Source organism: Octopus bimaculoides, chromosome 11, assembly GCF_046866305.1.
Source record: "Octopus bimaculoides isolate indiv1 chromosome 11, ASM4686630v1, whole genome shotgun sequence".
NCBI lineage: Eukaryota > Metazoa > Mollusca > Cephalopoda > Octopoda > Octopodidae > Octopus > Octopus bimaculoides.
Genome location: NC_142938.1, coordinates 29,593,455 through 29,606,270, shown reverse-complemented (window position 1 = coordinate 29,606,270; position 12,816 = coordinate 29,593,455). Strand labels below are relative to the sequence as shown.

The 12,816-nt window shown below is 38.5% G+C and overlaps 1 protein-coding gene across 2 annotated transcripts in view; it reads left to right on the top strand.

Moving 5' to 3' along the window:
• Nucleotides 1-1,496: 1,496 nt before the first annotated feature.
• The window catches only part of LOC106869705 (organic cation transporter-like protein), a 65,252-nt gene continuing 53,932 nt past the window's right edge, over nt 1,497-12,816 (top strand). Inside the window, exon 1 of one of the 2 annotated variants that reach the window (XM_089359738.1) lies at nt 1,497-1,827. In XM_089359738.1, coding sequence (XP_089215864.1) covers nt 1,686-1,827 — 142 coding nt within the window. In that variant the 5' untranslated portion in view covers nt 1,497-1,685. The remainder of the gene's footprint in view (nt 1,828-12,816) is intronic. The other variant, XM_089359741.1, reaches the window with a different exon arrangement.

Here is a 12,816-nt window from a genome sequence, read left to right as displayed (position 1 = left end):
GTGTGTGTGTATGTATGTGTATGTATATGTGTAGTGGAGGCGCAATGGCCTAGTGATTAGGGCAGCGGACTCGCGGTCATAGGGTCGCGGTTTCGATTCCCAGACCGGGCGTTGTGAGTGTTTATTGAGCGAAAACACCCAAAGCTCCACGAGGCTCCGGCAGGGGATGGTGGCGAACCCTGCTGTACTCTTTCACCACAACTTTCTCTCACTCTTACTTCCTGTTTCTGTTGTGCCTGTAATTCAAAGGGTCAGCCTTGTCAAACTGTGTCACGCTGAATATCCCTGAGAACTACGTTAATGGTACACGTGTCTGTGGAGTGCTCATCCACTTGCACGTTAATTTCACGAGCAGGCTGTTCCGTTGATCGGATCAACTGGAACCCTCGACGTCGTAAGCGACGGAGTGCCAACAACAATATATGTGTAGGTAAATGGGAACGCGTACGGACAGGTAGATATACAAATAGATAGATACATAAGTAATATGGACAGACGGGCACAAACACACACACACACATACATACATACATACATACATACATACATACAAATGAAAACTGAAACACATAAACATATACACACACGCACACTTCCCACAAGGACACATATGGAGACACACATCCATAAATAACAGACACACATGCATAATCACACAAACCCATACGGAGACATGCACACACAAGGAGACAGAGGTATACACACAAATACACACACACAAACAGACACACACACACACACTCCACACACGCGCATACAAACACACAAACGCAATCACACAAACACACAAACACGCAAACATGAACGCACAAGCACATAGACATGCAGAATACATGCATACATGCAAACACGCGCACAAGCATATATATATATATATAGGCATACACACACACACACACAGAGGCATACACACACATACAGGCATACACACAAACATGCACAGTACATACATACATACATACATACATACGTACAAACATGCACACATGCATACATATGTATATGCATACGTACACATACATGCATACACACATGCATACGTACACATACATACATACATACATACATACATACATAATACATATGTACATACATACATACATACATACATACATACATACATACATACATACATACATACATATGTAATGCGCACGCACACTGACGCATACGCATGCGTACAACAAGAAAAAGAATAAGAACGCAGTTCCGATAATGGACAGAGTCAACGTCTACTGAAAAGGTTGCAAGTCACAAGGAAAATTTTAGTAAAAATAAATAAATGAGTGGAAATAAATGAGTGTTAAACTAATAAGGCACTAAAAGAGAATAACTCTCTCCAGAGACAAAAAATTATTATTATTATTATTATTATTATTATTATTATTAGTAGTAGTAGTAGTAGTAGTAGTAGTAGTAGTAGTAGTAGTAGTAGCAGCAGCAGCAACAGCAGCAGCAGAAACAGCAGCAGCAGCAGCAGCAGCAGCAGAAGTAGTAGTAGTAGTAGTAGTAGTAGTAGCAACAGCAGCAGAAGCAGCAGCAGCAGCAGCAGTAGTAGTAGTAGTAGTAACGACTACAACAATATTTATATGCATTTCTTATCTCATTCGACTGGATGGCTGTGAAAGTTTTGTTGAAAACAAGACCTCAACGTCAGTGCTCTTTTCTTGGCTTGGCGTAACATTATGTCACCAAAAAAGGAATATGATTTTGATGGTCTCTTTACGGATCTAAAAATATTTGGCAAATTTCAAATTTATGAAACTGTTGCTATTATGACAACATGTTTTGTTGTTTCTTTTACGTTGCTACAAATTATCTTCCTGGGTAAGTTGTGACAGTCACTTCTTTATTTAAGCTTAATTTTTAATTTTGGTATCAAAAACAATTTGCTTAAATATTCTGTGTCGTTGAAATAGCAGACAGTCGAATTGCTCTTATTTTGCCCCATGCCATCCTTTTCTAATTATGTTCAGTGACAGTCTAACTATGACCGTAACGTTTTTATTCCAGCGTTTATAATTCTATATTCCCCAATACATATATAATACTACATTCTCCAATATGTCTTTAGTCACTGAAGATTCTATGGTGTGGTGTATACCTGAACGAGTTTTCTCTATACCAACTCCACGTCCTTAGTACTTGTAAGCAAGAACTTCCATTGATACAGAGAACATTTTATAAGACATATTTTCTAGGCAAGGTTTTTTTTTTCTGGTTGGACAAGATATTCATTAAATAATATTTGGAGCTCAATTTCTTCTTCAGGCTCTTTATCTACTGTGGTCAAACGACACCGTGTTCAACCTTGCCTTTCATCCCTCCGGGTCGATGAAATAGTATATCCATACAGTGGCCTATGGGATCTACTAACCTCTCCCCACTAAATTGATAGCTTATACATGAATCAAAAACTACAATTATAACATCAACAACAAAACTACTACTACTACTACTACTACTACTACTACTACTACTACTACTACTACTACTACTACTACTACGGTAGTTTGTTGTGGTGCTCTTATTTTCACTGTATTCAAGTGTTTTACGTAGGATGTGTGCGGTGCCTAGTAGTGCTATTTTCTGTATGTTATATATACTTGTAAATCCTGATGCTTTTGTTATGTATTTGTCTGAATGTTTTTTATCATACCTAATGCACCTACTATAATAGGAATCGTCTCTGTTTTTAGGCTCCACATTCGAGTTAGCTCTGTTTCCAGGTCTTTGTAGTTTGAAAGTTTCTCCATTTCTTTTAGAGAAACATTGTCATCTGTTGGTATTGATACGTCGATTAGAAAGAATTTTTTTCTTGGCGATCTCTGACAGCTACATCCGACCTATTGGCCTTAATTTCTATATGTGTGTATATTGACATATCCCATAGTATGATTGCTTGCTTATTTTCTGAGACCTTTTCTGGCGTGTGTCTATACCATCTTTTTCCTATTGTTATTCCATAGTGTTGGCATAGCTTCCATCGTATATAGGTCCCAACTCTGTTGCGCCTGTGAATATATTCCTTCTTGGCCAGGACTGGGTAGCCAAAGACAATATGATTTATTGTTTCTTCTCCATCACCACATATTCTGAAGTTACTTGTATTTCTTTTCATTTCGTGCTTTTGGTGATTTCTGGTGGGAAGGCTTAGGTCTTGTGCTGCAATTAAAAATCCTTCAGTCTAAGCCTTGAGATCTGAGCTTCTCAGCCGTTATTGGGATTTTGCTTTGTCTATTTCTTTTCTGTTTAACTTAACCCAATATTTGCCATGTAAGGGCTTTTCTTGCCATCGTTTTATCATGCTATGTTGTTGTACCAGTTTTAGTTTGGATTTCAGTTGTTTTACAGCTTTTGTTGTTTATCATTTTTCTTTATAGCTGTTAGGTACTATGATTTCTCTTTGTATTTGTCAGCTTCCTTAAAGACTGAAAACAGCTTCTTGTTTTGTTCGAGTTTTGTGGCTATCTGTATTAGTTTTCCTTGCTTCTGAAGTAGGTATTTTTGTAATCTTATGGTGGTTATTTTGTAATAATTTCCAGATTTGTGGTGATGCATCTTAAATCCTGTCATTATTTTTCTTGTTTTCCTGTCTATTTTGATTAGTTCATTTAGAGTCCAGTTAAGAATATTGCAGCTGTAGCATATAACAGGGACAGCTACAGTGTTTATACCTATTATATTGTTTTTCGCATTGAGCTCTATTTTCAGTATTAATCTAACTCGTCTATAGTATTCCTTTCTTATCTGCTCTTAGATTTGTGTGTTTGTATCGTATCTAGTTCATTGATTCATAAATATTTGTATGTCTGGCTTTGGTCTTATTCTCTTATTTCATTTGCTTTATCTAGTGTGATGTTCTTACTCTAAACTAGTTTTCTTCTTTTCGAGGTTGTTTTGGCAAATTTTTCTAAGTTAAGTTTCATGTTTATTTCTTGTTTCCTGCTGTTTTTCATTTGCAGCATACTGTTTTAAAAAATCCATATACAATTGATGGTTAATTGTTTTGCTGTAACAGTCTATCAACATCCAGTTCTGTTTAGCATGTTAGATAAAGGTGTCAGTGCCAAGCAGAAAAGGAGTGAAGAAAGCGCCTCTCCCGGGAGTATTCTTCTTCTTCTTTGCTTTTTATGAGTCCCTATTTTGTCTGGGGCTGTAGCAGTCTGCCATTTATTCATGGAATATTTTATATATTTTATGATTATTGCTGCTACCTTGTTCATGGCTAGTGTTTCGAGGATCCACGTGTGGGGAATACTATCAAAAGCATTTCAGTAGTCTATCCAGGCCATACCGAGGCCTTTCTTCTTTCTGTGGCTGTCTTCAGTTATGGCTTTATTGATCATTAGTTGATCTTTACAGCCGTATGAGCCCTTGCAGCATCCCTTCTACTCTTCTGGAAACAGGTTGTTTTCTTCCAGATGCTTGCTCATTCTCCGTGATATTATTGCATTAAAGGCTTTATAAATTGTAGGGAGACAGTTATCAGTCTGTAATTTTGTAGGTTTGCCGTTTCAGTGGATTTGGGAATTAAGATAGTTTTCCCTTTCGTGAGCCAGTCAGGCATTGTCTCCTAGTATTCATTAAATTTCTCAGCCAGCTTTTTGTGTTCCTGTTAGGTATTTTAACCAGAAGTTGAGGATCTTGTCGTGACCGAGTGCCTCCTGGTTGCTTAGGTTTTGCAGTGCCTGGGTAGCCTCATCAGTTGTTACAGTTGTTAAGGTGCTGTGTTTGTTGCTTTGATAGACCTTTTCTGAGGTTGTTCTTCGCCGACCATATTCCTTTCCAAAATTCTTCCATTTCTTCAGCTGTTGATGTCTATTTTATTTTTGCCAAGTTCTTGGTAGAATCTTTTGGGGTCTGAATTTAATTGTTTGTTTTGTTCAAAGAAAAGTTGGCGTTTCTGATACCGGAGGATTCTTTGTGCTTTGGCGAGGATATCTTGTTTTACCTGTTCTTTTACCTCAGGTATACTTTGTTCACTTTCTTCTTGTTGCTTAGTAGCGTTGATAGTCTACTAGTTTCATTAAGAATTGACAGATCTTTTCTCTTGTTTTCTATTTTTTTCTGGATATTATTTATCTACAGGGTTTGTTTGGGTGGTGGTACTCCTGTTTAGATGGGTTTGAGGAAGTATCCAGCTTCTTTTGTGGCCTCAGTGACTGCTTCATAAATTATGTCATTTAGCTCGGTGATATTGACATTTGTTTCTGTGGCAATTAGTTCTGTGACGGTCAGGTTCATGCAATTTATTATTGATGTTTTAAGGACCCTAAGAGAGCGTTCAGTATAACGCAAGAAAGGTAAGGAAAAACTTGAAGCCCAAAACATGCAAGAGAGAAGGGAAAAAACAGTAGAAGGACTATGCAAATATAAGGGTGTCCTGGTAAGGTATGAGAAGAGTGAGGATGTGGAAAGAGAAACTGCAGAATGGAAGGGACAGGTAAGAGTGAAGCCGACTGGAAGCAGTTTTGAAGCAAATGAAGGATGTATTTTGATACCCGTAGAAAAGTATGAGAGATTCATAGAGGAAATTAGTGTAGAGAAGGACCCTAAGTCTCGATGCAACCAGTTATTCGGCCTGTTCCAGAGAACATTCGGACCGAAGACACTGGATAACTTCCAAAAGTCTTTGGCCTGGCAGTGTTACAGAGGAGCCTTACCTGTTCGAGATAAACTCACCAGACTTGGCCACCCTGGACCGTAGGCCTGCCCAAAATGCGAGCGGGACGTGGAAACCGTCCTGCACGCTATTGTGCAGTGTCCAGGTATTTCAGAAGTGTGGGTTTATGCAGAACATCTTTTGTCAGATGGAAGAAGAGTACAGCTATCAGCTGAGTCTATTCTATAAATCAACCCACCTGATTTCATCACGGATGAAGCTAAGAATTGCTTTCTCATAGCAATTGCGAAAGAGGTGATATGGAAGTCGTGTATGAAAGGTTTTGTGACAGACAGCTTTGTACTCGGCCTCGCTTTGGTGAATGTATTTACATTTCACCTGAAAAGAAAGGTGGGGCTGGAAAGAAGGTGTCTATTAGAGAGTGTGCTAAAAAAAAGATGGATGTAGCTCGTATGTTGGGAGTGAAAGGCCCTGCGTGAACACGACATAGGAAAAATAAAAGGTGTCGTTCAAAAAGACAGGGCTCATGGGGTCGAATCATACCTGTTCTTTTTAACCTCATTTGTCTTTGTTGTCTGTTATTGTCCTTTGTGTCCCATTCGTTGTTTCATGTTTGTTATTCAAATTTTTAATTTCATTTTGTTGTATATAACCCCCGGATCATATATTGTGCTGTCCCCTCTTTGTGCGCCCGAAATGGGTAGTAATAAAATCATTCTTTTCGCGAACGCAGCAAGCATGCCAAGACTGACACGAGGGAGCAAGCCGTCGAATGTCACCTTGATGGTCAACGTCCATGAGTCATTGCTAGTGACTTGAATTGCAGTATTCGGACAATTGAGCGTCTGAGGAAACGATACAATGCCACAAACAGCACGGATGATCGTCCACACAGTGGACGACCGAAAGTTGCAACGACACGTCAAGACGACACCTACACCAACAGCACTTGCAGGACCGATTCCAGAGGGCAAAGGAATCAGTTAGACAGACCATAAGGACAATGCCGTCTTCTAGATCACTTCGAGCCTGAGAGCAGCTCCAATATTCTTAATATGTTTTTCTAAGCTCTTGAAAACTGCTCCTAATTCTCCAGTTACCACCGGTATCACCATTATTTTCCTCATACCCCATAAATTTCCTATCCTGTCCCGCAGTGGCTGGTATTTCTCACTCTTTTCTGTTTCGTTATATTTCACCCTCGATTCGCAACATCTATTATCTTTGCTTCTTTTTCATCTTTATGGATGATCACGATATATGGCCGTCTCGCCTCTATGACTTGGTCGCATTGTATGTTAAAATCCCAGAGTATTTTGTAATGTTCATTTTCCATTACTTCTTCTGGCTTGTGTTCGGCTCTCTCGAGGTTTGGCTTACCTCACAACAGCCAGTGGACATATCTGACCACACTGCTGTGTCTGCTTTTGTATTCGCGTTGTGCGAGCTTACAGCACTAACAATATGGCTTATACTTTCTCCCTTCTCAGAGTACATTCTACATAGTTTGTACTGAGAGCTTGTTCATGAGCACTGCACATTAATGCCACAGTGGTCCCTTTTAAGTCTCCTTTCTGCAGCCATTGCCAAGTTCTATTCCAATCAATCTCATCTTTATTCTTCAAGAACTGACTGTGCATTTTCTTGTCCTGCCAAATTTTCTTCATCTGTTCTCTTTGGTCTTTCTTAAATCGTGTTGGATCTACAGCTTCGTTCACTTTTAAGGTTCCCTGCATTTTCAGTACTACAATCATTTCTTCTTTACTCCCCTTAACATACCAAACCAGGCTAGTCTCCCTCTTCCCTTACACAACCTTCACAACACACCAATCCCCGGTCTCCTTCTTTCCTCTTTACATTCAATCTTGATACATCACTCTTGGGGTGTAGTTCCTTGTTCATTGTCATTAATTTACGTGTTCTCCGGTCTATCTCTTGTAAGTCATTCTTCTTCCAGGATGTTATTCCTGCCCCACATCTCATCAAAAAAACCACCCACGTGTCAATTGCTCTAATCTTATAGAGGCCATTTAGCTTCAAATTGGGGCACAATCCGAGTTCTCCTCAAATACTCTTTTCTGGACATTTCTTTCATCTTGTGTTCATTCCTCTTATCTCTTTCAAAGATACCCAGGTACTTATATCCTTTCTCTCCGACTTCCTTCATAGTTTCACCATTTTTAGCTTGATCCCATGGTTTTTACTGATTTTCCCCCTTTTGAGAAGAGACAGACTGTTCCCTTGAAAGATCCCTCTTTTGATATTCACCTATCCCAGCTTATCTCCTCATGCTGTGAGTTCAATTCGCCACGTTGGCCGTTGAGTTTTGTATTAACTTCAGGAAATTGTGGGAGACCTTAAGCAGCTTAAGGCATTCAATAATTCACAAGTGAAGGCCCATGTCATATGCTTTCCTGTAATCCAGCCATATCATCGCCAAATTTTTGCGTCTCTTCTTGCAGTCAGTCAAGATAATCATTTTGAGAGCGGTTGGGTTCATTTTTAGTCAGGTTCAATTACTGTTGTTGTTGTTGTTGTTGCTGTTATTATTATTATTATTATCATTATTATTATTATTATTATTATTATTATTATTATTATTATCATTATTATTATTATTATTATTATTATTATTATTATTATTATTATTATTATTATTATTATTATTATTATTATTATTTTATGTTTGACTTTTGTTTTGCATTTGTACAAGTTGGATCCAAGTCTCACCCAGAGACCTCAAGAGACAACAAGTTAGAAGTTCATGTAGGTGTTATGCCTAGGGTACCATATATTTGGATTTGTACAGTTTTGTTCAAGTGAATGTTTAAGAAACCATAAGAAAATTATGTGTTTGCTTTAAAATTTGAGATCACATAGACAGTATTTTACGTAGGATATGGGCAGTTCCCATGAGCACTATCTTTTGAACTTCAGCCATTTTGGGGTTTCCTGGAATCTGATCTAGGTAGTAATCAGCCCGTTTCGCTGTCATTCCCAGGGCACCTATGACAATAGGTATTGTTTTCGTCTTCAGATTCCACATTTTGCTAATTTCTATTTCAAGATCTTTATATTTGCTCAGTTTTTGGTAGGTCTTGACAGATACGTTTATATCGATTGGGACAGTCATATCAATGAGGAGGCATGATTTTTGTCTGAAGTCTTTCAGTATGATGTCTGGCCTATTTGCGTCTATCTTTCTGTCAGTTTGAATGGTGAAGTTCCAGAGGAGTGCAATGTGATCATTTTCAAGTACTGGGGGTGGTTTGTGTTCCCACCAGTTTTTATCATGGGGCAAGTCCAGGTTTTTGCATATTACCCAGTGAATATATTGTGCAGCTCTATCATGCTTGTTGAGATACTCTGTAGGCGCAAGCAGACTGCACATGGAGACAGCATGATCGATGGTCTCATTTTGTTGTTGGCATATACGACATAATGGGGAGCTGCCGTTCTTTAATATGTTGGCCTGGTAGTTCTTTGTAGGTAGGCATTGATCTTGGGCTGCTATGATAAACCCCTCTGTTTCTGATTTCAAGCCAGAGGCCATTAACCATTGGTGGGTAAGGGCTTTGTCAATATCTGCATTATTCGCTCTCTTTGGGTATTTGCCATTGAGAGGTTTTCCATGCCATTTTTCAGTCATAATAGCTAAGGCAGCAATTTTAGCACGGGTTTTCAAGCGCTTAGCTTTTTCTGCAGGTGTTTCTAGTTCGTCTAATTCTTGTATTTGTTGCAATTGGAATTCACTTAGATATTCCTTTGCCTGTTTTGTTACTGAGTAAGATGCTTTCTTGCTTTCATATTTTAAGACAAGTTTTAGCATCCAATCCTCAGAGTTTTTCAGATAGGTGTCTAGGCCAATTGTGGCTACCTTCATTGATAATGCCAGCTGTAGAAGTCCTCGGCCTCCTTCTTTTCTTGGCAGATAAAGACGTTCTATATCTGCCTTAGGGTGGTGCATTCTATGCATTGTCAACAGTTTTCGTATTTTTCTGTCAACATTACATATTTCAGTAATTGACCAGTTAACGATGTTGAAACTGTAAGTCACGACTAGTATGGCTAGAGCATTGATCGCTTCGATCCTGTTTCTCGCGTTCAGCTCTGTCTTCAGTATTGCTCTCACCCTGCGATAACATTCTCTTCTGATCCGTTCCCTCATCACTGAGTGCTTGATATTGTCCCCTTCAATTACCCCTAGGTATTTGTAGCTCTCCGCTGGTTCTAACTCTTTTATGACATTTTGCTGGTCAAGGTTCACATTAGATGTATTTATCATTTTTCCTTTGATAAAGGTAGCTTTTGCACATTTATCAAGGTCAAATTGCATCCTGATGTCATCACTGAATTGTTTAACAATCGCTAGTAGGCCTTTGAGTTGTTGGTCATTTTTTGCAAAGAGCTTTAAATCATCCATGTAAATGAGATGATTTATATTTTTATCAAATATTTTATAACCATACTGTGCATCATTGAGCAATTTTGAGAGCGGTATTAGGGCTAGACAGAAGAGAAGTGATGATAGTGAGTCACCCTGGAAAATGCCACATGAAATTCTTACATCTCCAGCATTTAGAGATTCATTGTCATTGTTCAACATCAGTGTGGTTCTCCATGATCTCATACTTACAGATAAAAAGTTTCGCAGAGTAGGAGCTATTTTATACATTTCCAGACATTTCCTAATCCAGCTACGTGGTAGGCTATCAAAGGCCTTTTTATAGTCTATCCAGGCTATTGACAAGTTTTTGTGTCGCTTGTGACAATCTTCTAAGATCATCTTATTGATAAGTAGCTGATCTTTACAACCATAAGATCCACGTTTACATCCCTTTTGCTCATTAGGGAATATGCTACTTTGTATTAAAAAACTATAGGTGTACGCGGTTAGGACAGATGTTAGCGTCTTATACATTGTTGTTAAGCAGGTTATGGGGCGATAATTTTTTGGTTCGTTTGTTTCTTCATTTTTTGGAAGCAGGAATGTTAAACCATTAACTAGCCAAGAGGGCATCAAACTAGGATTTTGCAAAACATCGTTGTAAAGTGTTGTTAGCAGTTCATGGCTTTCTGGGAAGGCATTCAACCAGCAGTTAGGAATTTTATCCTTTCCTGGAGACTTCCATTTGCTTGACCTCCTGAGAGCAGATCTTATATCTTCTACCTTGACCCCCTCCCACTTTTGCTCCTCTAAAGAGTCTAGGTCTGTAGATATTCTATCAATCTAAGGGGCCTTTTCATTGTGTGTTTTATCTTCTGCCCAGATTTTATTCCAAAATTCTTGCACTTCTTCTTTTGATGGGACAGACTTTATTGTTACTGGTGTTTTCCCTATCTTCCTGTAGAAATTTTTGGGGTTATTTTTGAACATGTTATTATCTCGGAAGAATCTAACACGCTTTTCATACCTTGCTATGCGGGCAGCTTTAGCACATACCTTTTGCTTGATGGTTTCTATGGTGGCATCAATGTCAACTATGGTTTTCATATTATATTTTTTCTTTAGTTTATGGGTCTTTGTAGGTTTGATACTCTTGTCAAATTTAAGGTTTTTCAAACATTCTATGTCAGATCTAAGTATCTTAATTTGGTGTTGAATGCGCTCTTGCCAAGAAGGCTTTTTGTGGGAGTGTTGTCTTTTTCTAATCTTTTCACCACATAGAATCGTTGAGATTCTTGCGGATGCATAGTACAGGTGGTTGAGATCTGTAATATCAACATCATTAGCTGAAATTATATCCTTAAGTGCAAGGCGGATTTTACCAATTATTTTCAGGTTTTGGTTAGAATTGCGAATTTTGGGGAGAGTGTCGCGTTCATTCATACTAGTTTCTTTAATTTTCAGCCATTCAATCATGATTTGATTTTTTAGATCATGTAGTTCTGTTGCATCAATTTCTGTATGACTTCCTTCATCTATTTGATTTTCACCTGCCTTAGTGTTTATGGTTGGTTCAGAGAGTATTTCACTTTGCCTATCAGTTACCTTAACTCTTTCAATCATTACTGTATTTTCATCAGCCTTGGGTTGGTCTATAATTATTTCCTCTGTAGTATTTTCTTTAGCTGCAGTTTCATTCTTTTTATCCTTTACTGCTTGCTTAATTTGGTCAATCTCTACTTCAGTTAGTAATTTTTTTTTCATAATGTTTCTTCTGACGTTGGCAAGTTTGTTACTGTCTACGTAGGGTCTTACTTCAAGGTGTTTCTGTCTCCAGTTTAAGTAGGTTTGCACAGTATTAGATTTATCTGTAGGGAAATATATGGCATGGTAGAAGGCTGTAAGAACTTCTTTATTATCTTCCCTAGACCATTTTTCATTCTTTTTCTTTTGGTTATTTGATGACGAGCATGGATGGCCATCTGTTAGAATATTCCGGTTGTGGGGTACTTCCAGCTCCTGTGTGTCGGGAAGATTTGAACCAGTAGCAGATTTCTCGTCTCGGATCTGGTTCATTATCCGAGTAAGTGGTCCTTTAGAACCCGGTCTATGACCATTCCGGTTTATATTTTGTTTTATTAACAGTGAGGCATAACAAGCTTCGACGTTGACGCTAGGGGACGGATCTGTCTGTTTAGGGTACATTTTTGAGACAACACCGTCTCCGAGCTCTCGTGACGTAGCTTCTTAAGGCTAGCAGATCTATTTCGAGTAAGTGGCCCTTTGTGATTCGGTCGATGACCAATCTGGTTTGTGATCTGCCTTGTTATCATTGAGGCATGACGAGCTTTGGCGTTGACATTAGGGGACGGATTTGTCTGTTTAGGGTCAGTTTTTTGAGACAACACCGTCACCGAGTTCTCAGCATGTAAACCTTGCTCGTAGCGTAGTTTTTTAAGGCTAGCAGATCGGTATTCATCTGTATTTTTTTTTGTTGATAGATTTATCTCCGGGCATAGTGTATTTTTGTGTGTGTTTGTGTGTATGTGTGGCGTTTTAAACTTATGAATGGTTCACTGTCTGTGTTTGTTCACAAAATGAAAATAAATAAAGAAGAAAAAAAAAGTTTTGGTTTTGCTTCGTTTGTGATATGTGTTTTCGTATGCGTGAGTGTGTCCTGTGATTTTCACGTAGTTGTGTAAACATTAAGATGCATGTGTAGTTCTATGGGTATCAAAACGTATATATCATTGTGTACACGTTCGAGTGTATGCGTAATTATTCAATATATGTACTTACTATT